This window comes from Tyto alba, unplaced genomic scaffold (assembly GCF_018691265.1).
Source record: "Tyto alba isolate M040663 unplaced genomic scaffold, T.alba_DEE_v4.0 Super-Scaffold_3, whole genome shotgun sequence".
Classification (NCBI taxonomy): Eukaryota; Metazoa; Chordata; class Aves; order Strigiformes; family Tytonidae; genus Tyto; species Tyto alba.
Genome location: NW_024881304.1, coordinates 420,790 through 445,716, shown reverse-complemented (window position 1 = coordinate 445,716; position 24,927 = coordinate 420,790). Strand labels below are relative to the sequence as shown.

The 24,927-nt window shown below is 63.7% G+C and overlaps 2 protein-coding genes across 2 annotated transcripts; both read left to right on the top strand.

The window, feature by feature from the left end:
• The first annotated feature begins 1,282 nt into the window (after positions 1-1,282).
• Positions 1,283-3,765, top strand: LOC122154072 (PHD finger protein 7-like). Its single transcript, XM_042799873.1, has 6 exons — positions 1,283-1,687; positions 1,779-1,868; positions 2,164-2,288; positions 2,504-2,773; positions 2,996-3,109; positions 3,261-3,765. The coding sequence occupies exons 1-6, from the start codon at positions 1,283-1,285 to the stop codon at positions 3,763-3,765; spliced, it is 1,509 nt and encodes a 502-aa protein (XP_042655807.1).
• A 3,422-nt stretch (positions 3,766-7,187) lies between these two features.
• Positions 7,188-15,882, top strand: LOC122154071 (PHD finger protein 7-like). The gene is made up of 7 exons (XM_042799868.1): positions 7,188-7,592; positions 7,684-7,773; positions 8,069-8,193; positions 8,409-8,678; positions 8,901-9,014; positions 9,166-9,284; positions 15,356-15,882. The coding sequence occupies exons 1-7, from the start codon at positions 7,188-7,190 to the stop codon at positions 15,880-15,882; spliced, it is 1,650 nt and encodes a 549-aa protein (XP_042655802.1).
• The last annotated feature ends 9,045 nt before the right edge of the window (positions 15,883-24,927 follow it).

Genomic DNA, 24,927 nt, shown 5'->3' with positions numbered 1-24,927 from the left:
GGGTCACGAGAATCACAGAATCCCTTAGGTTGGAAAAGACCCTTACGATCACGGAACCCAGCCGTTGACATGGACGACGCTGCCAAGGGCACCGCTAAACCATGTCCCCAGGTGCCATGGCTACACATCTCTTAAATTCCTCCAGGGATGGTGACTCAAGCCCTTCCCTGGGCAGCCCGTTGCGGTGCTTGGCAAAACTCGCCCCATCGACCCGGCCTGGGCAGATGCCTCTGTAGAGCCTCCCGACCCTCAAACGGACCAAACCGCCGCCGAAGCTGCCCCGCAGCCATTTGCACTTTCCCTGCCCACTAAGGACGGGCTCACACTGTCTCTGAAAGGCAGTTTATTGCCACGGAGGAAGCCAGGCCGTTTGCGCCGTGAGTCCCCAGCTCGCGCTGCCGCTGCTTTTCCTTCTGGAGGCAGCACGTCACCAAAGCGCTAAGGACGACTTCGGGAGATGACGATGTTGGGCCACCTGCGACGCTGAGGTGCCGTCCTGAGGCCCCGTGCTGTGCCCCGGCCACACGCCGCGTCGGAGCGGATGGGCTGTGCGAGCCCAGGCCGGGCTCCAAGGTGGCTTCTGTCCCCTGGAGCCGGGAGCCCAGGGCCGGCGGCAGCCCTGCAGGTGCAGCCGCAGCGCTGCGGCGCAGAGAGGAAGGATCCCCTTCCCCGACCTGCCGGCAGCGCTCCCCATGCCGAGGGCAGGAGCAGAGCCGCAGCCTGGGCCAGGGCTGCAGCCCTGGGCTCGCACGGCCTGACCAGCACCGGTCGGCCAACAGTGCCAGCCTCGACGGCTGCCCCGCGGGACCTGCCTTTCGGCTCTGCGCTGGCTGCAGGAGCAGCCGCCCCGCTCCCGGGGGTGCCGAGGGCTCGGGCCCCCGCCTCGGCACTTCGCACCCACCCATGTGAGGCGGCGGCCGGCTCCGAGGGGCTGGCACGTTCCTGAGGGCGTCCCTGCCCGTCGTTGGGGTGCATCCAGGCCAACGGTGCTGATGTCACTGTGGCCATTGTGACCCGCGGGGGACAAGCCTACATAAAGCATCGCTGGGCTCAGGCTGTGCCTCAGTGCGACCTGGTGAGGTGAGGGGAGGGCAGGGGTGGACGGGGCTCGTGCGGGGCTGCCGAGGGAGGAGGGCGGCCCCGTGCCGGGGGGCGCTGGGCCTCTGCTGCAAGCTGACCCGCGCCCTGCTTCTCCCCCAGAGTCAGCCGAGGAGCACTTGGGAGAGACACCCCAGCACTGCGGGGACAGCGACTCTCCCAGCACTCACCGTTGATGTGCGCCATGTCTGCGAGGAAGCAGGAGGCCGCCAACTCGATAGATCTGGGTGAGAGCAAAGCATCCCTCCCGCAGCATAGCAGAGGGGCTGTCGGGGCGCTCAGCGTGGGGCTGAGAGCGGTGGCAGGGGCAGGCAGGAGCTCCCCAAGCGCCCTGGGGCAGTGCCCCTCCGTGCCGCAGCCAGCGGGGCCCAGGCTGGGCCGTGGGCACCTGCTGCTGGGACACCCGTGCCTGCAAGGCCAGCCCTCAGGGCCGCTTGTCCCCGGTCCTGCAGAGGTGAGCTGCTCATTCCCGCTGTCGTTTGCTCTCTCCCCTCCAGCATGCATGCTGTGTGGCCGGGCAGAGGCTGACCCGCACATCTGCGGGAAGAAACTGCAGAAGCAAGGGATCTGCGCCCACCTCTTTTGCCTGGTGAGTGCCCCCGGGGCTCCCTCCAGCTTGCCGACAGGCAGCCCTGGCCACGCTCTCCTCCTCATCACCTCGTCTCCTCTATCATGTGCAGTTTTTTACCAAGAAGCTTTTTAATCAAGAGAGTATGGATGGGGTAAGCCTGAAGGATATCCGACGCACAATCAAGCAGGCATCACAGAGGGTGAGGACTGAACAAGCTCAGGGAGATCTGTGGTGCCACGGGAGCGGTGTGGGAGCTTAGCCCAGACCCCAAGAAAGAAATCCCAGCCCTTCCAAGCAGCTCTGGGACAAAAGTCTCGCGCCCAGCAGCTCCACAGAGCCTCCACCCAGACCCAGCACAGGAGCCTCGTGCGCCGGGTGCATCCGTGGGCTCTGACCCAGCAGTGGGGCCACATCCTGCGCCCTGCCCGGAGGTGTGGGGCTGGCTGTGGAGGCCCTGAGGCTGCCGCTGATGGGGGCTGCTCTGCTCTTTCCAGCGCTGCTTCGTCTGTGGCGAGAGCGGGGCCGCCATCACCTGCTGCCAGGAGGGCTGCGACCGCAGCTTCCACCTCCCCTGCGCCGTGGAGGGGGAATGCATCACGCAGTACTTTGGGCTTTACAGGTAAGGGTAGCCGGCCCTCCCACAGGAGGATCACCCACTTTTTTATACCCCTTTCTGACAGCATCAATAAGCAAACATAAAACAAGCCCACAGTGACACTTCCTAGCAGGCAGTCATGGACAGAGCGAGTGGTGGGATTCCTTCACACATTATCACCCATCATTCCCACCAAAACACTCCTCACCTCACCCTTCCCTTTCCTCGTGCCTCCCCAGGTCCTTCTGCTGGCAGCACCGCCCAGAGCAGGCAGTGGAGGCGGCTCCGGGGGAGAACACCGCCTGCCTCATCTGCCTGGACCCTGTTGAGGACAGGAAGTCCTACGGCACCCTGGTGTGCCCAGCGTGCAAACACGCCTGGTTCCACAGGGCCTGCATCCAGAACCAAGCTATCTACGCTGGCTTCTTCTGTTTCCAGTGTCCACATTGTCAAAATGAATATCGATTTCTGATGGAAATGCTCACCATGGGCATCCGAATCCCCAGGAGGTTGGTTTTTCTATTCCAAGTCACCAGACAGGAGGGTGCCAGCGCTGTGCCGTGCCAGGGACTGCCCCTGCGCTCCCGGCCCTCCGCTCTCTCCCCTCAGCCTGGGCTTCAGCTTCACGCAGGAGTCAGAAAGCGGGCAGGGGGGGAAGAGCAGGGACGCCCTGCATCTGCCTTATGCCGGGGTAGCAGGGGTTCATTAACTTTCCCTTCTTTCATCAAAAGAATACCATCAGGTGAGGACGACAGTGCATATGAAGAGTTATATGAGAGGCACAGCCGCTGCGATGCCCGTGAGTGCCTTTGCCCAGGAGGCAGGCAGCACGCAGAGGAACAGGGGTAAGTTGCCCGAGCGGCAACCTGGGCTCTGCCCAGGATCTCTGTCTCGCCAAGGGCTCGAAGTGGAGGGACAGAAAACAAGAGCTCTGCCGGACAATCCCGTGCTGCGGTCACTTTGTCCTCACAGCCACGCACCCGTTTGCTTCCCCAGGCCCTGGCAACTGCTCCTGTGCTGCTCCTGTGCTGCCGAGGGCACCCACAGACGCTGCTCATTCATGAAACACAGCACAGTCATATGGGAGTGTGACAGCTGTGCTGGCCTGGGCACCGGTAAGAGGCAAAGCACCCGGGTGCCCCCAGGCGAGGCCTGGCAGCGGGTGCCCATTCTGGGCTTGGCAGAGCCCCTCTGCTCCAGGGGGGTTGGGGGCACCGCTCTGGCCTCTCCTGACGCGGGCCTGGGGGGCCGTGCCCGTGACCTTCCTGCTTCCCCTTACAGCCTCCAGTTGCAGCTTGGAGGTCACGGGTCCCATCACCGAGAGCCAGTCATGATCGGGGCCGTCCCACAGCTCTCCAGCACCAGAGACCAGCAGCGCCAGAACCAGCAGCACAGTGGCATCGGGGTCGTCCTCTCGCTCTGCAGCAGGGGAGAGCAGCAGCCCCAGCAGCACTGGCTACCAGGCAGCATCGGGGCTGTCCCACGGCTCCCCAGTGCCTGAGAGCAGCAGCTGCTCCAGCCCACCTGGGCCCGACCGCGTGCGAGACCGCTCTCGCTCGCGGCGTCGGGCCCAAAAGCCCTACAGCTGGCGCACAAGGGGCCGTGGCAGGAGCCGCGCACCAGCACCCAGGGCTGAGAGCAGCAGCCCCGCACAGTCGGTGCCGGGATGCTCCCGTGGCTCCCCGGTACCCGAGACCGGCAGCCCCAGCACCCCCAGCTCTGCACGGCTCCAGAGCAGCCGCCGCCCCAGCCGCCCCGGGCCCGTGCGGGGACGAGACCGTTCCCGCTTACGACGTCGGGCCCAGAACCCTTACAGCCGGCCCGGACGCTGACGCGCGACCAGCCCTGCGCCGGCCCTGCCTGCTGGCCCTGATCCCCCACCACCGCTCCAATAAAGTTGGCCGTTAATCTCTGCCCTGGGAGATTCCACGCTCCTTTGTTGGCTTCCGCCGGGCCCACAGGGTTGTCTTCTCCCCGGGGCTTGGCAGCACCTTCCCCAGACCTCCCTCCTCGCGGGCTGGCCTTGGCCGGCTGCCCAGCGCCATGGCCGTGGGCTTCGGGCCTCGCTGGCCCCGCAGCCTGCTCCGCTTCCCCGGGGAAAGTTCGAACGCACAAGCGGCAAAGCGCCTCTGCTTTCAAAGTTCCCCTCAGAGTCACCTCTGGAGGTGTGACATGAAGGTTGCTGCAGATGGTGCTGCTACAGTAGTAGCCAAAGGGCATTGCCCTTCCCCAGTTCCAGCTCCTGTCGCCCACCGTGGTTGCTGCTGTACCAGCTTGTCCTGGCTTTGAGGGAGCGGTGGGGTTTTTTGGTAGCAGGGGAGGGGGTGACAGCGCTGGCCCTCTCTGAGAAGCTTCTCCAAGCTCCCCCGGCTCCAAGCAGGCCCTACCTCTGCAGCAGGGCCGAGCCAAGCAGCTCCACCTCTGCGATAACGCATTTAAGAAGGGACCTGGTGAGGAGGAGTGGGACTTGTGAGGAGGACTTGCCGCAGCTGCGTGAACACCAAGGCCAGTGGGGGAACGGAGGAAGAAAGGAGGGGGGAGGTGTGCCGGAGCAGAGTCCGCTCCCCTGTATCCTGTGGTGAGACGGCCCCTCCCCGCCACCCATGGAGGTCTACGGTGGAGCAGACTCCGAATTATGGCCTGGGAGGGGCCTCACATTCCCTATTAAGGTGGCTGCACCCAGAGTTAGCCAGGACCCTGTGGGAAGAAGCAGCCCCCGCTGTTGTAGGTCGCCACTGGGAGGATTGCAGCACGCGGGGGTGTCCCACGCCGGAGCAGCTCAGGAAGGGCTGCAGCCCGTGGGAGGGACTCACGTCGGAGAAACTTTGTGGAGGACTGTCTCCTGTGAGAGGGGGACCACGCTTGAGCAGGGGGAAGAAGTTCCAGAAGTTCAACCCCCACCCCCGAAGACAGAAGAAGCGGCAGCACTGACTGAACACCCCATTCCCTGCCCCTGTGCCGCTGCGGGGAGGACGTACAGATATCCGGAGTGGAGCTGAGCCCGGGAAGAAGGGAGGGGTGGGTGTTTTTCTACATATGGTGATGCCTCTCACTCTCCTACTCGGTTTAGTGTGGTTGTTGCTAGTGTCTGTAATAAATCTATGTTCTATTTTTCTTCCCTTAATGAGTCTTGCCTTTGGCCTGTGACCATAATGGGTGATTTACCCCTGCCTGTCCTATCTCAAATCCCAAGCCTGGCTTATTTCCTCCTTCTCAGTGCCTTGGGGGGGTGGGGGAGGCAGAGGGGGAGTGAGAGCAGCTGCTCAGTTGTGCCCTCTGAGCTCAAACCACGACACAACCGAAGGCTTCCTTCTTGCAGCAGAAGACAAGAAAGCCTTTTGCGTAGAGGTTGCCAACACCAGGTAAGGAGCGGACACCGCAAGGCTCAGGGGAGACAGAGCAGCGCTTGTTACTCAGGCCTCGAGCCCCGTCACGCGCCCTTGAGAGCAAAAAAGTCACACGTGTTCTACGGGAATGTCATACTGGGCCTGGGCTGCGTCCGTCATCCAACAGGAAGGATTTCCCTCCTGCTGGAGACCAGCAAGCCCCTCTCTCTCTAGTGCAGGGAGGAGAAAGGGCTGTGAATCGACGAATGAATGAAAAGCAAATGGTAATCAAACGGTCATGAAGCAATCACAGAAGGGTCACGAGAATCACAGAATCCCTTAGGTTGGAAAAGACCCTTACGATCACGGAACCCAGCCGTTGACATGGACGACGCTGCCAAGGGCACCGCTAAACCATGTCCCCAGGTGCCATGGCTACACATCTCTTAAATTCCTCCAGGGATGGTGACTCAAGCCCTTCCCTGGGCAGCCCGTTGCGGTGCTTGGCAAAACTCGCCCCATCGACCCGGCCTGGGCAGATGCCTCTGTAGAGCCTCCCGACCCTCAAACGGACCAAACCGCCGCCGAAGCTGCCCCGCAGCCATTTGCACTTTCCCTGCCCACTAAGGACGGGCTCACACTGTCTCTGAAAGGCAGTTTATTGCCACGGAGGAAGCCAGGCCGTTTGCGCCGTGAGTCCCCAGCTCGCGCTGCCGCTGCTTTTCCTTCTGGAGGCAGCACGTCACCAAAGCGCTAAGGACGACTTCGGGAGATGACGATGTTGGGCCACCTGCGACGCTGAGGTGCCGTCCTGAGGCCCCGTGCTGTGCCCCGGCCACACGCCGCGTCGGAGCGGATGGGCTGTGCGAGCCCAGGCCGGGCTCCAAGGTGGCTTCTGTCCCCTGGAGCCGGGAGCCCAGGGCCGGCGGCAGCCCTGCAGGTGCAGCCGCAGCGCTGCGGCGCAGAGAGGAAGGATCCCCTTCCCCGACCTGCCGGCAGCGCTCCCCATGCCGAGGGCAGGAGCAGAGCCGCAGCCTGGGCCAGGGCTGCAGCCCTGGGCTCGCACGGCCTGACCAGCACCGGTCGGCCAACAGTGCCAGCCTCGACGGCTGCCCCGCGGGACCTGCCTTTCGGCTCTGCGCTGGCTGCAGGAGCAGCCGCCCCGCTCCCGGGGGTGCCGAGGGCTCGGGCCCCCGCCTCGGCACTTCGCACCCACCCATGTGAGGCGGCGGCCGGCTCCGAGGGGCTGGCACGTTCCTGAGGGCGTCCCTGCCCGTCGTTGGGGTGCATCCAGGCCAACGGTGCTGATGTCACTGTGGCCATTGTGACCCGCGGGGGACAAGCCTACATAAAGCATCGCTGGGCTCAGGCTGTGCCTCAGTGCGACCTGGTGAGGTGAGGGGAGGGCAGGGGTGGACGGGGCTCGTGCGGGGCTGCCGAGGGAGGAGGGCGGCCCCGTGCCGGGGGGCGCTGGGCCTCTGCTGCAAGCTGACCCGCGCCCTGCTTCTCCCCCAGAGTCAGCCGAGGAGCACTTGGGAGAGACACCCCAGCACTGCGGGGACAGCGACTCTCCCAGCACTCACCGTTGATGTGCGCCATGTCTGCGAGGAAGCAGGAGGCCGCCAACTCGATAGATCTGGGTGAGAGCAAAGCATCCCTCCCGCAGCATAGCAGAGGGGCTGTCGGGGCGCTCAGCGTGGGGCTGAGAGCGGTGGCAGGGGCAGGCAGGAGCTCCCCAAGCGCCCTGGGGCAGTGCCCCTCCGTGCCGCAGCCAGCGGGGCCCAGGCTGGGCCGTGGGCACCTGCTGCTGGGACACCCGTGCCTGCAAGGCCAGCCCTCAGGGCCGCTTGTCCCCGGTCCTGCAGAGGTGAGCTGCTCATTCCCGCTGTCGTTTGCTCTCTCCCCTCCAGCATGCATGCTGTGTGGCCGGGCAGAGGCTGACCCGCACATCTGCGGGAAGAAACTGCAGAAGCAAGGGATCTGCGCCCACCTCTTTTGCCTGGTGAGTGCCCCCGGGGCTCCCTCCAGCTTGCCGACAGGCAGCCCCGGCCACGCTCTCCTCCTCATCACCTCGTCTCCTCTATCATGTGCAGTTTTTTACCAAGAAGCTTTTTAATCAAGAGAGTATGGATGGGGTAAGCCTGAAGGATATCCGACGCACAATCAAGCAGGCATCACAGAGGGTGAGGACTGAACAAGCTCAGGGAGATCTGTGGTGCCACGGGAGCGGTGTGGGAGCTTAGCCCAGACCCCAAGAAAGAAATCCCAGCCCTTCCAAGCAGCTCTGGGACAAAAGTCTCGCGCCCAGCAGCTCCACAGAGCCTCCACCCAGACCCAGCACAGGAGCCTCGTGCGCCGGGTGCATCCGTGGGCTCTGACCCAGCAGTGGGGCCACATCCTGCGCCCTGCCCGGAGGTGTGGGGCTGGCTGTGGAGGCCCTGAGGCTGCCGCTGATGGGGGCTGCTCTGCTCTTTCCAGCGCTGCTTCGTCTGTGGCGAGAGCGGGGCCGCCATCACCTGCTGCCAGGAGGGCTGCGACCGCAGCTTCCACCTCCCCTGCGCCGTGGAGGGGGAATGCATCACGCAGTACTTTGGGCTTTACAGGTAAGGGTAGCCGGCCCTCCCACAGGAGGATCACCCACTTTTTTATACCCCTTTCTGACAGCATCAATAAGCAAACATAAAACAAGCCCACAGTGACACTTCCTAGCAGGCAGTCATGGACAGAGCGAGTGGTGGGATTCCTTCACACATTATCACCCATCATTCCCACCAAAACACTCCTCACCTCACCCTTCCCTTTCCTCGTGCCTCCCCAGGTCCTTCTGCTGGCAGCACCGCCCAGAGCAGGCAGTGGAGGCGGCTCCGGGGGAGAACACCGCCTGCCTCATCTGCCTGGACCCGGTGGAGGACAGGAAGTCCTACGGCACCCTGGTGTGCCCAGCGTGCAAACACGCCTGGTTCCACAGGGCCTGCATCCAGAACCAAGCTATCTACGCTGGCTTCTTCTGTTTCCAGTGTCCACATTGTCAAAATGAATATCGATTTCTGATGGAAATGCTCACCATGGGCATCCGAATCCCCAAGAGGTTGGTTTTTCTATTCCAAGTCACCAGACAGGAGGGTGCCAGCGCTGTGCCGTGCCAGGGACTGCCCCTGCGCTCCCGGCCCTCCGCTCTCTCCCCTCAGCCTGGGCTTCAGCTTCACGCAGGAGTCAGAAAGCGGGCAGGGGGGGAAGAGCAGGGACGCCCTGCATCTGCCTTATGCCGGGGTAGCAGGGGTTCATTAACTTTCCCTTCTTTCATCAAAAGAATACCATCAGGTGAGGACGACAGTGCATATGAAGAGTTATATGAGAGGCACAGCCGCTGCGATGCCCGTGAGTGCCTTTGCCCAGGAGGCAGGCAGCACGCAGAGGAACAGGGGTAAGTTGCCCGAGCGGCAACCTGGGCTCTGCCCAGGATCTCTGTCTCGCCAAGGGCTCGAAGTGGAGGGACAGAAAACAAGAGCTCTGCCGGACAATCCCGTGCTGCGGTCACTTTGTCCTCACAGCCACGCACCCGTTTGCTTCCCCAGGCCCTGGCAACTGCTCCTGTGCTGCTCCTGTGCTGCCGAGGGCACCCACAGACGCTGCTCATTCATGAAACACAGCACAGTCATATGGGAGTGTGACAGCTGTGCTGGCCTGGGCACCGGTAAGAGGCAAAGCACCCGGGTGCCCCCAGGCGAGGCCTGGCAGCGGGTGCCCATTCTGGGCTTGGCAGAGCCCCTCTGCTCCAGGGGGGTTGGGGGCACCGCTCTGGCCTCTCCTGACGCGGGCCTGGGGGGCCGTGCCCGTGACCTTCCTGCTTCCCCTTACAGCCTCCAGTTGCAGCTTGGAGGTCACGGGTCCCATCACCGAGAGCCAGTCATGATCGGGGCCGTCCCACAGCTCTCCAGCACCAGAGACCAGCAGCGCCAGAACCAGCAGCACAGTGGCATCGGGGTCGTCCTCTCGCTCTGCAGCAGGGGAGAGCAGCAGCCCCAGCAGCACTGGCTACCAGGCAGCATCGGGGCTGTCCCACGGCTCCCCAGTGCCTGAGAGCAGCAGCTGCTCCAGCCCACCTGGGCCCGACCGCGTGCGAGACCGCTCTCGCTCGCGGCGTCGGGCCCAAAAGCCCTACAGCCGGCGCACAAGGGGCCGTGGCAGGAGCCGCGCACCAGCACCCAGGGCTGAGAGCAGCAGCCCCGCACAGTCGGTGCCGGGATGCTCCCGTGGCTCCCCGGTACCCGAGACCGGCAGCCCCAGCACCCCCAGCTCTGCACGGCTCCAGAGCAGCCGCCGCCCCAGCCGCCCCGGGCCCGTGCGGGGACGAGACCGTTCCCGCTTACGACGTCGGGCCCAGAACCCTTACAGCCGGCCCGGACGCTGACGCGCGACCAGCCCTGCGCCGGCCCTGCCTGCTGGCCCTGATCCCCCACCACCGCTCCAATAAAGTTGACTGTTAATCTCTGCCCTGGGAGATTCCACGCTCCTTTGTTGGCTTCCGCCGGGCCCACAGGGTTGTCTTCTCCCCGGGGCTTGGCAGCACCTTCCCCAGACCTCCCTCCTCGCGGGCTGGCCTTGGCCAGCTGCCCAGCGCCATGGCCGTGGGCTTCGGGCCTCGCTGGCCCCGCAGCCTGCTCCGCTTCCCCGGGGAAAGTTCGAACGCACAAGCGGCAAAGCGCCTCTGCTTTCAAAGTTCCCCTCAGAGTCACCTCTGGAGGTGTGACATGAAGGTTGCTGCAGATGGTGCTGCTACAGTAGTAGCCAAAGGGCATTGCCCTTCCCCAGTTCCAGCTCCTGTCGCCCACCGTGGTTGCTGCTGTACCAGCTTGTCCTGGCTTTGAGGGAGCGGTGGGGTTTTTTGGTAGCAGGGGAGGGGGCGACAGCGCTGGCCCTCTCTGAGAAGCTTCTCCAAGCTCCCCCGGCTCCAAGCAGGCCCTACCTCTGCAGCAGGGCCGAGCCAAGCAGCTCCACCTCTGCGATAACGCATTTAAGAAGGGACCTGGTGAGGAGGAGTGGGACTTGTGAGGAGGACTTGCCGCAGCTGCGTGAACACCAAGGCCAGTGGGGGAACGGAGGAAGAAAGGAGGGGGGAGGTGTGCCGGAGCAGAGTCCGCTCCCCTGTATCCTGTGGTGAGACGGCCCCTCCCCGCCACCCATGGAGGTCTACGGTGGAGCAGACTCCGAATTATGGCCTGGGAGGGGCCTCACATTCCCTATTAAGGTGGCTGCACCCAGAGTTAGCCAGGACCCTGTGGGAAGAAGCAGCCCCCGCTGTTGTAGGTCGCCACTGGGAGGATTGCAGCACGCGGGGGTGTCCCACGCCGGAGCAGCTCAGGAAGGGCTGCAGCCCGTGGGAGGGACTCACGTCGGAGAAACTTTGTGGAGGACTGTCTCCTGTGAGAGGGGGACCACGCTTGAGCAGGGGGAAGAAGTTCCAGAAGTTCAACCCCCACCCCCGAAGACAGAAGAAGCGGCAGCACTGACTGAACACCCCATTCCCTGCCCCTGTGCCGCTGCGGGGAGGACGTACAGATATCCGGAGTGGAGCTGAGCCCGGGAAGAAGGGAGGGGTGGGTGTTTTTCTACATATGGTGATGCCTCTCACTCTCCTACTCGGTTTAGTGTGGTTGTTGCTAGTGTCTGTAATAAATCTATGTTCTATTTTTCTTCCCTTAATGAGTCTTGCCTTTGGCCTGTGACCATAATGGGTGATTTACCCCTGCCTGTCCTATCTCAAATCCCAAGCCTGGCTTATTTCCTCCTTCTCAGTGCCTTGGGGGGGTGGGGGAGGCAGAGGGGGAGTGAGAGCAGCTGCTCAGTTGTGCCCTCTGAGCTCAAACCACGACACAACCGAAGGCTTCCTTCTTGCAGCAGAAGACAAGAAAGCCTTTTGCGTAGAGGTTGCCAACACCAGGTAAGGAGCTGACACCGCAAGGCTCAGGGGAGACAGAGCAGCGCTTGTTACTCAGGCCTCGAGCCCCGTCACGCGCCCTTGAGAGCAAAAAAGTCACACGTGTTCTACGGGAATGTCATACTGGGCCTGGGCTGCGTCCGTCATCCAACAGGAAGGATTTCCCTCCTGCTGGAGACCAGCAAGCCCCTCTCTCTCTAGTGCAGGGAGGAGAAAGGGCTGTGAATCGACGAATGAATGAAAAGCAAATGGTAATCAAACGGTCATGAAGCAATCACAGAAGGGTCACGAGAATCACAGAATCCCTTAGGTTGGAAAAGACCCTTACGATCACGGAACCCAGCCGTTGACATGGACGACGCTGCCAAGGGCACCGCTAAACCATGTCCCCAGGTGCCACGGCTACACATCTCTTAAATTCCTCCAGGGATGGTGACTCAAGCCCTTCCCTGGGCAGCCCGTTGCGGTGCTTGGCAAAACTCGCCCCATCGACCCGGCCTGGGCAGATGCCTCTGTAGAGCCTCCCGACCCTCAAACGGACCAAACCGCCGCCGAAGCTGCCCCGCAGCCATTTGCACTTTCCCTGCCCACCAAGGACGGGCTCACACTGTCTCTGAAAGGCAGTTTATTGCCACGGAGGAAGGCAGGCAGTTTGCGCCGTGAGTCCCCAGCTCGCGCTGCCGCTGCTTTTCCTTCTGGAGGCAGCACGTCACCAAAGCGCTAAGGACGACTTCGGGAGATGACGATGTTGGGCCACCTGCGACGCTGAGGTGCCGTCCTGAGGCCCCGTGCTGTGCCCCAGCCACGCGCCGCGTCGGAGCGGATGGGCTGTGCGAGCCCAGGCCGGGCTCCAAGGTGGCTTCTGTCCCCTGGAGCCGGGAGCCCAGGGCCGGCAGCAGCCCTGCAGGTGCAGCCGCAGCGCTGCGGCGCAGAGAGGAAGGATCCTCTTCCCCGACCTGCCGGCAGCGCTCCCCATGCCGAGGGCAGGAGCAGAGCCGCAGCCTGGGCCAGGGCTGCAGCCCTGGGCTCGCACGGCCTGACCAGCACCGGTCGGCCAACAGTGCCAGCCTCGACGGCTGCCCCGCGGGACCTGCCTTTCGGCTCTGCGCTGGCTGCAGGAGCAGCCGCCCCGCTCCCGGGGGTGCCGAGGGCTCGGGCCCCCGCCTCGGCACTTCGCACCCACCCCTGTGAGGCGGCGGCCGGCTCCGAGGGGCTGGCACGTTCCTGAGGGCGTCCCTGCCCGTCGTTGGGGTGCATCCAGGCCAACGGTGCTGATGTCACTGTGGCCATTGTGACCCGCGGGGGACAAGCCTACATAAAGCATCGCTGGGCTCAGGCTGTGCCTCAGTGCGACCTGGTGAGGTGAGGGGAGGGCAGGGGTGGATGGGGCTCGTGCGGGGCTGCCGAGGGAGGAGGGCGGCCCCGTGCCGGGGGGCGCTGGGCCTCTGCTGCAAGCTGACCCGCGCCCTGCTTCTCCCCCAGAGTCAGCCGAGGAGCACTTGGGAGAGACACCCCAGCACTGCGGGGACAGCGACTCTCCCAGCACTCACCGTTGATGTGCGCCATGTCTGCGAGGAAGCAGGAGGCCGCCGACTCGATGGAGCCAGGTGAGAGCAAAGCATCCCTCCCGCAGCATAGCAGAGGGGCTGTCGGGGCGCTCAGCGTGGGGCTGAGAGCGGTGGCAGGGGCAGGCAGGAGCTCCCCAAGCGCCCCGGGGCAGGGCCCCTCCGTGCCGCAGCCAGCGGGGCCCAGGCTGGGCCGTGGGCACCTGCTGCTGGGACACCCGTGCCTGCAAGGCCAGCCCTTCAGGGACGCTTGCCCCGGTCCTGCAGAGGTGAGCTGCTCATTCCCGCTGTCGTTTGCTCTCTCCCCTCCAGCATGCATGCTGTGTGGCCGGGCAGAGGCTGACCCGCACATCTGCGGGAAGAAACTGCAGAAGCAAGGGATCTGCGCCCACCTCTTTTGCCTGGTGAGTGCCCCCGGGGCTCCCTCCAGCTTGCCGACAGGCAGCCCTGGCCACGCTCTCCTCCTCATCACCTCGTCTCCTCTATCATGTGCAGTTTTTTACCAAGAAGCTTTTTAATCAAGAGAGTATGGATGGGGTAAGCCTGAAGGATATCCGACGCACAATCAAGCAGGCATCACAGAGGGTGAGGACTGAACAAGCTCAGGGAGATCTGTGGTGCCACGGGAGCGGTGTGGGAGCTTAGCCCAGACCCCAAGAAAGAAATCCCAGCCCTTCCAAGCAGCTCTGGGACAAAAGTCTCGCGCCCAGCAGCTCCACAGAGCCTCCACCCAGACCCAGCACAGGAGCCTCGTGCGCCGGGCGCATCCGCGGGCTCTGACCCAGCAGTGGGGCAGCATCCTGCGCCCTGCCCGGAGGCGTGGGGCTGGCTCTGGAGGCCCTGAGGCTGCCGCTGATGGGGGCTGCTCTGCTCTTTCCAGCGCTGCTTCGTCTGTGGCGAGAGCGGGGCCGCCATCACCTGCTGCCAGGAGGGCTGCGACCGCAGCTTCCACCTCCCCTGCGCCGTGGAGGGGGAATGCGTCACGCAGTACTTTGGGCTTTACAGGTAAGGGTAGCCGGCCCTCCCACAGGAGGATCACCCACTTTTTTATACCCCTTTCTGACAGCATCAATAAGCAAACATAAAACAAGCCCACAGTGACACTTCCTAGCAGGCAGTCATGGACAGAGCGAGTGGTGGGATTCCTTCACACATTATCACCCATCATTCCCACCAAAACACTCCTCACCTCACCCTTCCCTTTCCTCGTGCCTCCCCAGGTCCTTCTGCTGGCAGCACCGCCCAGAGCAGGCAGTGGAGGCGGCTCCGGGGGAGAACACCGCCTGCCTCATCTGCCTGGACCCGGTGGAGGACAGGAAGTCCTACGGCACCCTGGTGTGCCCAGCGTGCAAACACGCCTGGTTCCACAGGGCCTGCATCCAGAACCAAGCTATCTACGCTGGCTTCTTCTGTTTCCAGTGTCCACATTGTCAAAATGAATATCGATTTCTGATGGAAATGCTCACCATGGGCATCCGAATCCCCAGGAGGTTGGTTTTTCTATTCCAAGTCACCAGACAGGAGGGTGCCAGCGCTGTGCCGTGCCAGGGACTGGCCCTGCGCTCCCGGCCCTCCGCTCTCTCCCCTCAGCCTGGGCTTCAGCTTCACGCAGGAGTCAGAAAGCGGGCAGGGGGGGAAGAGCAGGGACGCCCTGCATCTGCCTTATGCCGGGGTAGCAGGGGTTCATTAACTTTCCCTTCTTTCATCAAAAGAATACCATCAGGTGAGGACGACAGTGCATATGAAGAGTTATATGAGAGGCACAGCCGCTGCGATGCCCGTGAGTGCCTTTGCCCAGGAGGCAGGCAGCACGCAGAGGAACAGGGGTAAGTTGCCCGAGCGGCAACCTGGGCTCTGCCCAGGATCTCTGTCTCGCCAAGGGCTCGAAGCGGAGGGACGGAGAACAAGAGCTCTGCCGGACAATCCCGTGCTGTGGTCACTTTGTCCTCACAGCCACGCACCCGTTTGTTTCCCCAGGCCCTGGCAACTGCTCCTGTGCTGCTCCTGCGCTGCCGAGGGCACCCACAGACAATGCTCCCACTTGGGGACCGGCGCGGCCAGATGGGAGTGCAACAGCTGTGCTGGCCTGGGCACCGGTAAGAGGCAAAGCACCCGGGTGCCCCCGGGCGAGGCCTGGCAGCGGGTGCCCATTCTGGGCTTGGCAGAGCCCCTCTGCTCCAGGGGGGCTGGGGGCACCGCTCTGGCCTCTCCTGCCGCGGGACTGGGGGGCCGTGCCCGTGACCTTCCTGCTCCCCCTTACAGCCTCCAGTGGCAGCTCGGAGGTCACGGGTCCCATCACCGAGAGCCAGTCACGATCGGGGCCGTCCCACAGCTCTCCAGCACCAGAGACCAGCAGCCCCAGCAGCACTGGTCTCCAGGCGCCATCGGGCCTCTCCCACGGCTCCCCAGTGCTTGTGGGCCGCAGCTGGTGCCGTCCACCTGGGCCTGACCGATTGCGGGACCGCTCTCGCTCGCGGTGTCGGGCCCAAAAGCCCTACAGCCGGCGCACAAGAGGTCGTGGCAGGAGCCGCGCACCAGCACCCAGGGCTGAGAGCAGCAGCCCCGCACAGTCGGTGCCGGGATGCTCCCGTGGCTCCCCGGTACCCGAGACCGGCAGCCCCAGCACCCCCAGCTCTGCACGGCTCCAGAGCAGCCGCCGCCCCAGCCGCCCCGGGCCCGTGCGGGGACGAGACCGCTTCCCGCTTACGACGTCGGGCCCAGAACCCTTACAGCCGGCCCGGACGCTGACGCGCGACCAGCCCTGCGCCGGCCCTGCCTGCTGGCCCTGATCCCCCACCACCGCTCCAATAAAGTTGACTGTTAATCTCTGCCCTGGGAGATTCCACGCTCCTTTGTTGGCTTCCGCCGGGCCCACAGGGTTGTCTTCTCCCCGGGGCTTGGCAGCACCTTCCCCAGACCTCCCTCCTCGTGGGCTGGCCTTGGCCGGCTGCCCAGCGCCATGGCCGTGGGCTTCGGGCCTCGCTGGCCCCGCAGCCTGCTCCGCTTCCCCGGGGAAAGTTCGAACGCACAAGCGGCAAAGCGCCTCTGCTTTCAAAGTTCCCCTCAGAGTCACCTCTGGAGGTGTGACATGAAGGTTGCTGCAGATGGTGCTGCTACAGTAGTAGCCAAAGGGCATTGGCCTTCCCCAGTTCCAGCTCCTGTCGCCCACCGTGGTTGCTGCTGTACCAGCTTGTCCTGGCTTTGAGGGAGCGGTGGGGTTTTTTGGTAGCAGGGGAGGGGGCGACAGCGCTGGCCCTCTCTGAGAAGCTTCTCCAAGCTCCCCCGGCTCCAAGCAGGCCCTACCTCTGCAGCAGGGCCGAGCCAAGCAGCTCCACCTCTGCGATAACGCATTTAAGAAGGGACCTGGTGAGGAGGAGTGGGACTTGTGAGGAGGACTTGCCGCAGCTGCGTGAACACCAAGGCCAGTGGGGGAACAGAGGAAGAAAGGAGGGGGGAGGTGTGCCGGAGCAGAGTCCGCTCCCCTGTATCCTGTGGTGAGACGGCCCCTCCCCGCCACCCATGGAGGTCTACGGTGGAGCAGACTCCGAATTATGGCCTGGGAGGGGCCTCACATTCCCTATTAAGGTGGCTGCACCCAGAGTTAGCCAGGACCCTGTGGGAAGAAGCAGCCCCCGCTGTTGTAGGTCGCCACTGGGAGGATTGCAGCACGCGGGGGTGTCCCACGCCGGAGCAGCTCAGGAAGGGCTGCAGCCCGTGGGAGGGACTCACGTCGGAGAAACTTTGTGGAGGACTGTCTCCTGTGAGAGGGGGACCACGCTTGAGCAGGGGGAAGAAGTTCCAGAAGTTCAACCCCCACCCCCGAAGACAGAAGAAGCGGCAGCACTGACTGAACACCCCATTCCCTGCCCCTGTGCCGCTGCGGGGAGGACGTACAGATATCCGGAGTGGAGCTGAGCCCGGGAAGAAGGGAGGGGTGGGTGTTTTTCTACATATGGTGATGCCTCTCACTCTCCTACTCGGTTTAGTGTGGTTGTTGCTAGTGTCTGTAATAAATCTATGTTCTATTTTTCTTCCCTTAATGAGTCTTGCCTTTGGCCTGTGACCATAATGGGTGATTTACCCCTGCCTGTCCTATCTCGAATCCCAAGCCTGGCTTATTTCCTCCTTCTCAGTGCCTTGGGGGGGTGGGGGAGGCAGAGGGGGAGTGAGAGCAGCTGCTCAGTTGTGCCCTCTGAGCTCAAACCACGACACAACCGAAGGCTTCCTTCTTGCAGCAGAAGACAAGAAAGCCTTTTGCGTAGAGGTTGCCAACACCAGGTAAGGAGCTGACACCGCAAGGCTCAGGGGAGACAGAGCAGCGCTTGTTACTAGGCCTCGAGCCCCGTCACGCGCCCTTGAGAGCAAAAAAGTCACACGTGTTCTACGGGAATGTCATACTGGGCCTGGGCTGCGTCCGTCATCCAACAGGAAGGATTTCCCTCCTGCTGGAGACCAGCAAGCCCCTCTCTCTCTAGTGCAGGGAGGAGAAAGGGCTGTGAATCAACGAATGAATGAAAAGCAAATGGTAATCAAACGGTCATGAAGCAATCACAAAGGGTCACGAGAATCACAGAATCCCTTAGGTTGGAAAAGACCCTTACGATCACGGAACCCAGCCGTTGACATGGACGACGCTGCCAAGGGCACCGCTAAACCATGTCCCCAGGTGCCACGGCTACACATCTCTTAAATTCCTCCAGGGATGGTGACTCAAGCCCTTCCCTGGGCAGCCCGTTGCGGTGCTTGGCAAAACTCGCCCCATCGACCCGGCCTGGGCAGATGCCTCTGTAGAGCCTCCCGACCCTCAAACGGACCAAACCGCCGCCGAAGCTGCCCCGCAGCCATTTGCACTTTCCCTGCCCATCAAGGACGGGCTCACACTGTCTCTGAAAGGCAGTTTATTGCCACGGAGGAAGCCAGGCCGTTTGCGCCGTGAGTCCCCAGCTCGCGCTGCCGCTGCTTTTCCTTCTGGAGGCAGCACGTCACCAAAGCGCTAAGGACGACTTCGGGAGATGACGATGTTGGGCCACCTGCGACGCTGAGGTGCCGTCCTGAGGCCCCGTGCTGTGCCCCGGCCACGCGCCGCGTCGGAGCGGATGGGCTGTGCGAGCCCAGGCCGGGCTCCAAGGTGGCTTCTGTCCCCTGGAGCCGGGAGCCCAGGGCCGGCGGCAGCCCTGCAGGTGCAGCCGCAGCGCTGCGGCGCAGAGAGGAAGGATCCCCTTCCCCAACCTGCCGGCAGCGCTCCCCATGCCGAGGGCAGGAGCAGAGCCGCAGCCTGGGCCAGGGCTGCAGCCCTGGGCTCGCACGGCCTGACCAGCACCGGTCGGCCAACAGTGCCAGCCTCGACGGCTGCCCCGCGGGACCTGCCTTTCGGCTCTGCGCTGGCTGCAGGAGCAGCCGCCCCGCTCCCGGGGGTGCCGAGGGCTCGGGCCCCCGCCTCGGCACTTCGCACCCACCCATGTGAGGCGGCGGCCGGCTCCGAGGGGCTGGCACGTTCCTGAGGGCGTCCCTGCCCGTCGTTGGGGTGCATCCAGGCCAACGGTGCTGATGTCACTGTGGCCATTGTGACCCACGGGGGACAAGCCTACATAAAGCATCGCTGGGCTCAGGCTGTGCCTCAGTGCGACCTGGTGAGGTGAGGGGAGGGCAGGGGTGGACGGGGCTCGTGCGGGGCTGCCGAGGGAGGAGGGCGGCCCCGTGCCGGGGGGCGCTGGGCCTCTGCTGCAAGCTGACCCGCGCCCTGCTTCTCCCCCAGAGTCAGCTGAGGAGCACTTGGGAGAGACACCCCAGCACTGCGGGGACAGCGACTCTCCCAGCACTCACCGTTGATGTGCGCCATGTCTGCGAGGAAGCAGGAGGCCGCCGACTCGATAGATCTGGGTGAGAGCAAAGCATCCCTCCCGCAGCATAGCAGAGGGGCTGTCGGGGCACTCAGCGTGGGGCTGAGAGCGGTGGCAGGGGCAGGCAGGAAGCTCCCCAAGCGCCCCGGGGCAGGGCCCCTCCGTGCCGCAGCCAGCGGGGCCCAGGCTGGGCCGTGGGCACCTGCTGCTGGGACACCCGTGCCTGCAAGGCCAGCCCTCAGGGCCGCTTGTCCCCGGTCCTGCAGAGGTGAGCTGCTCATTCCCGCTGTCGTTTGCTCTCTCCCCTCCAGCATGCATGCTGTGTGGCCGGGCAGAGGCTGACCCGCACATCTGCGGGAAGAAACTGCAGAAGCAAGGGATCTGCGCCCACCTCTTTTGCCTGGTGAGTGCCCCCGGGGCTCCCTCTAGCTTGCCGACAGGCAGCCCTGGCCACGCTCTCCTCCTCATCACCTCGTCTCCTCTATCATGTGCAGTTTTTTACCAAGAAGCTTTTTAATCAAGAGAGTATGGATGGGGTAAGCCTGAAGGATATCCGACGCACAATCAAGCAGGCATCACAGAGGGTGAGGACTGAACAAGCTCAGGGAGATCTGTGGTGCCACGGGAGCGGTGTGGGAGCTTAGCCCAGACCCCAAGAAAGAAATCCCAGCCCTTCCAAGCAGCTCTGGGACAAAAGTCTCGCGCCCAGCAGCTCCACAGAGCCTCCACCCAGACCCAGCACAGGAGCCTCGTGCGCCGGGTGCATCCGCGGGCTCTGACCCAGCAGTGGGGCAGCATCCTGCGCCCTGCCCGGAGGCGTGGGGCTGGCTCTGGAGGCCCTGAGGCTGCCGCTGATGGGGGCTGCTCTGCTCCTTCCAGCGCTGCTTCGTCTGTGGCGAGAGCGGGGCCGCCATCACCTGCTGCCAGGAGGGCTGCGACCGCAGCTTCCACCTCCCCTGCGCCGTGGAGGGGGAATGCGTCACGCAGTACTTTGGGCTTTACAGGTAAGGGTAGCCGGCCCTCCCACAGGAGGATCACCCACTTTTTTATACCCCTTTCTGACAGCATCAATAAGCAAACATAAAACAAGCCCACAGTGACACTTCCTAGCAGGCAGTCATGGACAGAGCGAGTGGTGGGATTCCTTCACACATTATCACCCATCATTCCCACCAAAACACTCCTCACCTCACCCTTCCCTTTCCTCGTGCCTCCCCAGGTCCTTCTGCTGGCAGCACCGCCCAGAGCAGGCAGTGGAGGCGGCTCCGGGGGAGAACACCGCCTGCCTCATCTGCCTGGACCCGGTGGAGGACAGGAAGTCCTACGGCACCCTGGTGTGCCCAGCGTGCAAACACGCCTGGTTCCACAGGGCCTGCATCCAGAACCAAGCTATCTACGCTGGCTTCTTCTGTTTCCAGTGTCCACATTGTCAAAATGAATATCGATTTCTGATGGAAATGCTCACCATGGGCATCCGAATCCCCAGGAGGTTGGTTTTTCTATTCCAAGTCACCAGACAGGAGGGTGCCAGCGTTGTGCCGTGCCAGGGACTGCCCCTGCGCTCCCGGCCCTCCGCTCTCTCCCCTCAGCCTGGGCTTCAGCTTCACGCAGGAGTCAGAAAGCGGGCAGGGGGGGAAGAGCAGGGACGCCCTGCCTCTGCCTTATGCCGGGGTAGCAGGGGTTCATTAACTTTCCCTTCTTTCATCAAAAGAATACCATCAGGTGAGGACGACAGTGCATATGAAGAGTTATATGAGAGGCACAGCCGCTGCGATGCCCGTGAGTGCCTTTGCCCAGGAGGCAGGCAGCACACAAAGCGACAGGGGTAAGTTGCCCGAGCGGCAACCTGGGCTCTGCCCAGGATCTCTGTCTCGCCAAGGGCTCGAAGTGGAGGGACAGAAAACAAGAGCTCTGCCGGACAATCCCGTGCTGCGGTCACTTTGTCCTCACAGCCACGCACCCGTTTGCTTCCCCAGGCCCTGGCAACTGCTCCTGTGCTGCTCCTGTGCTGCCGAGGGCACCCACAGACGCTGCTCATTCATGAAACACAGCACAGTCATATGGGAGTGTGACAGCTGTGCTGGCCTGGGCACCGGTAAGAGGCAAAGCACCCGGGTGCCCCCAGGCGAGGCCTGGCAGCGGGTGCCCATTCTGGGCTTGGCAGAGCCCCTCTGCTCCAGGGGGGTTGGGGGCACCGCTCTGGCCTCTCCTGACGCGGGCCTGGGGGGCCGTGCCCGTGACCTTCCTGCTTCCCCTTACAGCCTCCAGTTGCAGCTTGGAGGTCACGGGTCCCATCACCGAGAGCCAGTCATGATCGGGGCCGTCCCACAGCTCTCCAGCACCAGAGACCAGCAGCGCCAGAACCAGCAGCACAGTGGCATCGGGGTCGTCCTCTCGCTCTGCAGCAGGGGAGAGCAGCAGCCCCAGCAGCACTGGCTACCAGGCAGCATCGGGGCTGTCCCACGGCTCCCCAGTGCCTGAGAGCAGCAGCTGCTCCAGCCCACCTGGGCCCGACCGCGTGCGAGACCGCTCTCGCTCGCGGCGTCGGGCCCAAAAGCCCTACAGCCGGCGCACAAGAGGGCCGTGGCAGGAGCCGCGCACCAGCACCCAGGGCTGAGAGCAGCAGCCCCGCACAGTCGGTGCCGGGATGCTCCCGTGGCTCCCCGGTACCCGAGACCGGCAGCCCCAGCACCCCCAGCTCTGCACGGCTCCAGAGCAGCCGCCGCCCCAGCCGCCCCGGGCCCGTGCGGGGACGAGACCGTTCCCGCTTACGACGTCGGGCCCAGAACCCTTACAGCCGGCCCGGACGCTGACGCGCGACCAGCCCTGCGCCGGCCCTGCCTGCTGGCCCTGATCCCCCACCACCGCTCCAATAAAGTTGACTGTTAATCTCTGCCCTGGGAGATTCCACGCTCCTTTGTTGGCTTCCGCCGGGCCCACAGGGTTGTCTTCTCCCCGGGGCTTGGCAGCACCTTCCCCAGACCTCCCTCCTCGCGGGCTGGCCTTGGCCAGCTGCCCAGCGCCATGGCCGTGGGCTTCGGGCCTCGCTGGCCCCGCAGCCTGCTCCGCTTCCCCGGGGAAAGTTCGAACGCACAAGCGGCAAAGCGCCTCTGCTTTCAAAGTTCCCCTCAGAGTCACCTCTGGAGGTGTGACATGAAGGTTGCTGCAGATGGTGCTGCTACAGTAGTAGCCAAAGGGCATTGCCCTTCCCCAGTTCCAGCTCCTGTCGCCCACCGTGGTTGCTGCTGTACCAGCTTGTCCTGGCTTTGAGGGAGCGGTGGGGTTTTTTGGTAGCAGGGGAGGGGGCGACAGCGCTGGCCCTCTCTGAGAAGCTTCTCCAAGCTCCCCCGGCTCCAAGCAGGCCCTACCTCTGCAGCAGGGCCGAGCCAAGCAGCTCCACCTCTGCGATAACGCATTTAAGAAGGGACCTGGTGAGGAGGAGTGGGACTTGTGAGGAGGACTTGCCGCAGCTGCGTGAACACCAAGGCCAGTGGGGGAACGGAGGAAGAAAGGAGGGGGGAGGTGTGCCGGAGCAGAGTCCGCTCCCCTGTATCCTGTGGTGAGACGGCCCCTCCCCGCCACCCATGGAGGTCTACGGTGGAGCAGACTCCGAATTATGGCCTGGGAGGGGCCTCACATTCCCTATTAAGGTGGCTGCACCCAGAGTTAGCCAGGACCCTGTGGGAAGAAGCAGCCCCCGCTGTTGTAGGTCGCCACTGGGAGGATTGCAGCACGCGGGGGTATCCCTCGCCGGAGCAGCTCAGGAAGGGCTGCAGCCCGTGGGAGGGACTCACGTCGGAGAAACTTTGTGGAGGACTGTCTCCTGTGAGAGGGGGACCACGCTTGAGCAGGGGGAAGAAGTTCCAGAAGTTCAACCCCCACCCCCGAAGACAGAAGAAGCGGCAGCACTGACTGAACACCCCATTCCCTGCCCCTGTGCCGCTGCGGGGAGGACGTACAGATATCCGGAGTGGAGCTGAGCCCGGGAAGAAGGGAGGGGTGGGTGTTTTTCTACATATGGTGATGCCTCTCACTCTCCTACTCGGTTTAGTGTGGTTGTTGCTAGTGTCTGTAATAAATCTATGTTCTATTTTTCTTCCCTTAATGAGTCTTGCCTTTGGCCTGTGACCATAATGGGTGATTTACCCCTGCCTGTCCTATCTCAAATCCCAAGCCTGGCTTATTTCCTCCTTCTCAGTGCCTTGGGGGGGTGGGGGAGGCAGAGGGGGAGTGAGAGCAGCTGCTCAGTTGTGCCCTCTGAGCTCAAACCACGACACAACCGAAGGCTTCCTTCTTGCAGCAGAAGACAAGAAAGCCTTTTGAATAGAGGTTGCCAACACCAGGTAAGGAGCTGACACCGCAAGGCTCAGGGGAGACAGAGCAGCGCTTGTTACTCAGGCCTCGAGCCCCGTCACGCGCCCTTGAGAGCAAAAAAGTCACACGTGTTCTACGGGAATGTCATACTGGGCCTGGGCTGCGTCCGTCATCCAACAGGAAGGATTTCCCTCCTGCTGGAGACCAGCAAGCCCCTCTCTCTCTAGTGCAGGGAGGAGAAAGGGCTGTGAATCAACGAATGAATGAAAAGCAAATGGTAATCAAACGGTCATGAAGCAATCACAAAAGGGTCACGAGAATCACAGAATCCCTTAGGTTGGAAAAGACCCTTACGATCACGGAACCCAGCCGTTGACATGGACGACGCTGCCAAGGGCACCGCTAAACCATGTCCCCAGGTGCCACGGCTACACATCTCTTAAATTCCTCCAGGGATGGTGACTCAAGCCCTTCCCTGGGCAGCCCGTTGCGGTGCTTGGCAAAACTCGCCCCATCGACCCGGCCTGGGCAGATGCCTCTGTAGAGCCTCCCGACCCTCAAACGGACCAAACCGCCGCCGAAGCTGCCCCGCAGCCATTTGCACTTTCCCTGCCCACCAAGGACGGGCTCACACTGTCTCTGAAAGGCAGTTTATTGCCACGGAGGAAGCCAGGCCGTTTGCGCCGTGAGTCCCCAGCTCGCGCTGCCGCTGCTTTTCCTTCTGGAGGCAGCACGTCACCAAAGCGCTAAGGACGACTTCGGGAGATGACGATGTTGGGCCACCTGCGACGCTGAGGTGCCGTCCTGAGGCCCCGTGCTGTGCCCCGGCCACGCGCCGCGTCGGAGCGGATGGGCTGTGCGAGCCCAGGCTGGGCTCCAAGGTGGCTTCTGTCCCCTGGAGCCGGGAGCCCAGGGCCGGCGGCAGCCCTGCAGGTGCAGCCGCAGCGCTGCGGCGCAGAGAGGAAGGATCCCCTTCCCCGACCTGCCGGCAGCGCTCCCCATGCCGAGGGCAGGAGCAGAGCCGCAGCCTGGGCCAGGGCTGCAGCCCTGGGCTCGCACGGCCTGACCAGCACCGGTCGGCCAACAGTGCCAGCCTCGACGGCTGCCCCGCGGGACCTGCCTTTCGGCTCTGCGCTGGCTGCAGGAGCAGCCGCCCCGCTCCCGGGGGTGCCAAGGGCTCGGGCCCCCGCCTCGGCACTTCGCACCCACCCCTGTGAGGCGGCGGCCGGCTCCGAGGGGCTGGCACGTTCCTGAGGGCGTCCCTGCCCGTCGTTGGGGTGCATCCAGGCCAACGGTGCTGATGTCACTGTGGCCATTGTGACCCACGGGGGACAAGCCTACATAAAGCATCGCTGGGCTCAGGCTGTGCCTCAGTGCGACCTGGTGAGGTGAGGGGAGGGCAGGGGTGGACGGGGCTCGTGCGGGGCTGCCGAGGGAGGAGGGCGGCCCCGTGCCGGGGGGCGCTGGGCCTCTGCTGCAAGCTGACCCGCGCCCTGCTTCTCCCCCAGAGTCAGCCGAGGAGCACTTGGGAGAGACACCCCAGCACTGCGGGGACAGCGACTCTCCCAGCACTCACCGTTGATGTGCGCCATGTCTGCGAGGAAGCAGGAGGCCGCCAACTCGATAGATCTGGGTGAGAGCAAAGCATCCCTCCCGCAGCATAGCAGAGGGGCTGTCGGG

What these genes read in the sequence shown, in the direction of transcription:
- LOC122154072 (XM_042799873.1), top strand. Translation starts at nt 1,283, where the DNA reads ATGTCTGCGAGGAAGCAGGAGGCCGCCAACTCGATAGATCTGGGTGAG. An exon ending in TCAAGCAGGCATCACAGAGG is followed by an intron (nt 1,869 to 2,163) that starts GTGAGGACTGAA and finishes TGCTCTTTCCAG; the next exon opens with CGCTGCTTCGTCTGTGGCGA. An exon ending in GGCATCCGAATCCCCAGGAG is followed by an intron (nt 2,774 to 2,995) that starts GTTGGTTTTTCT and finishes TTTCATCAAAAG; the next exon opens with AATACCATCAGGTGAGGACG.
- LOC122154071 (XM_042799868.1), top strand. Translation starts at nt 7,188, where the DNA reads ATGTCTGCGAGGAAGCAGGAGGCCGCCAACTCGATAGATCTGGGTGAG. An exon ending in GCGCCCACCTCTTTTGCCTG is followed by an intron (nt 7,593 to 7,683) that starts GTGAGTGCCCCC and finishes TATCATGTGCAG; the next exon opens with TTTTTTACCAAGAAGCTTTT. An exon ending in CTGTGCTGGCCTGGGCACCG is followed by an intron (nt 9,285 to 15,355) that starts GTAAGAGGCAAA and finishes TCCCCCTTACAG; the next exon opens with CCTCCAGTGGCAGCTCGGAG.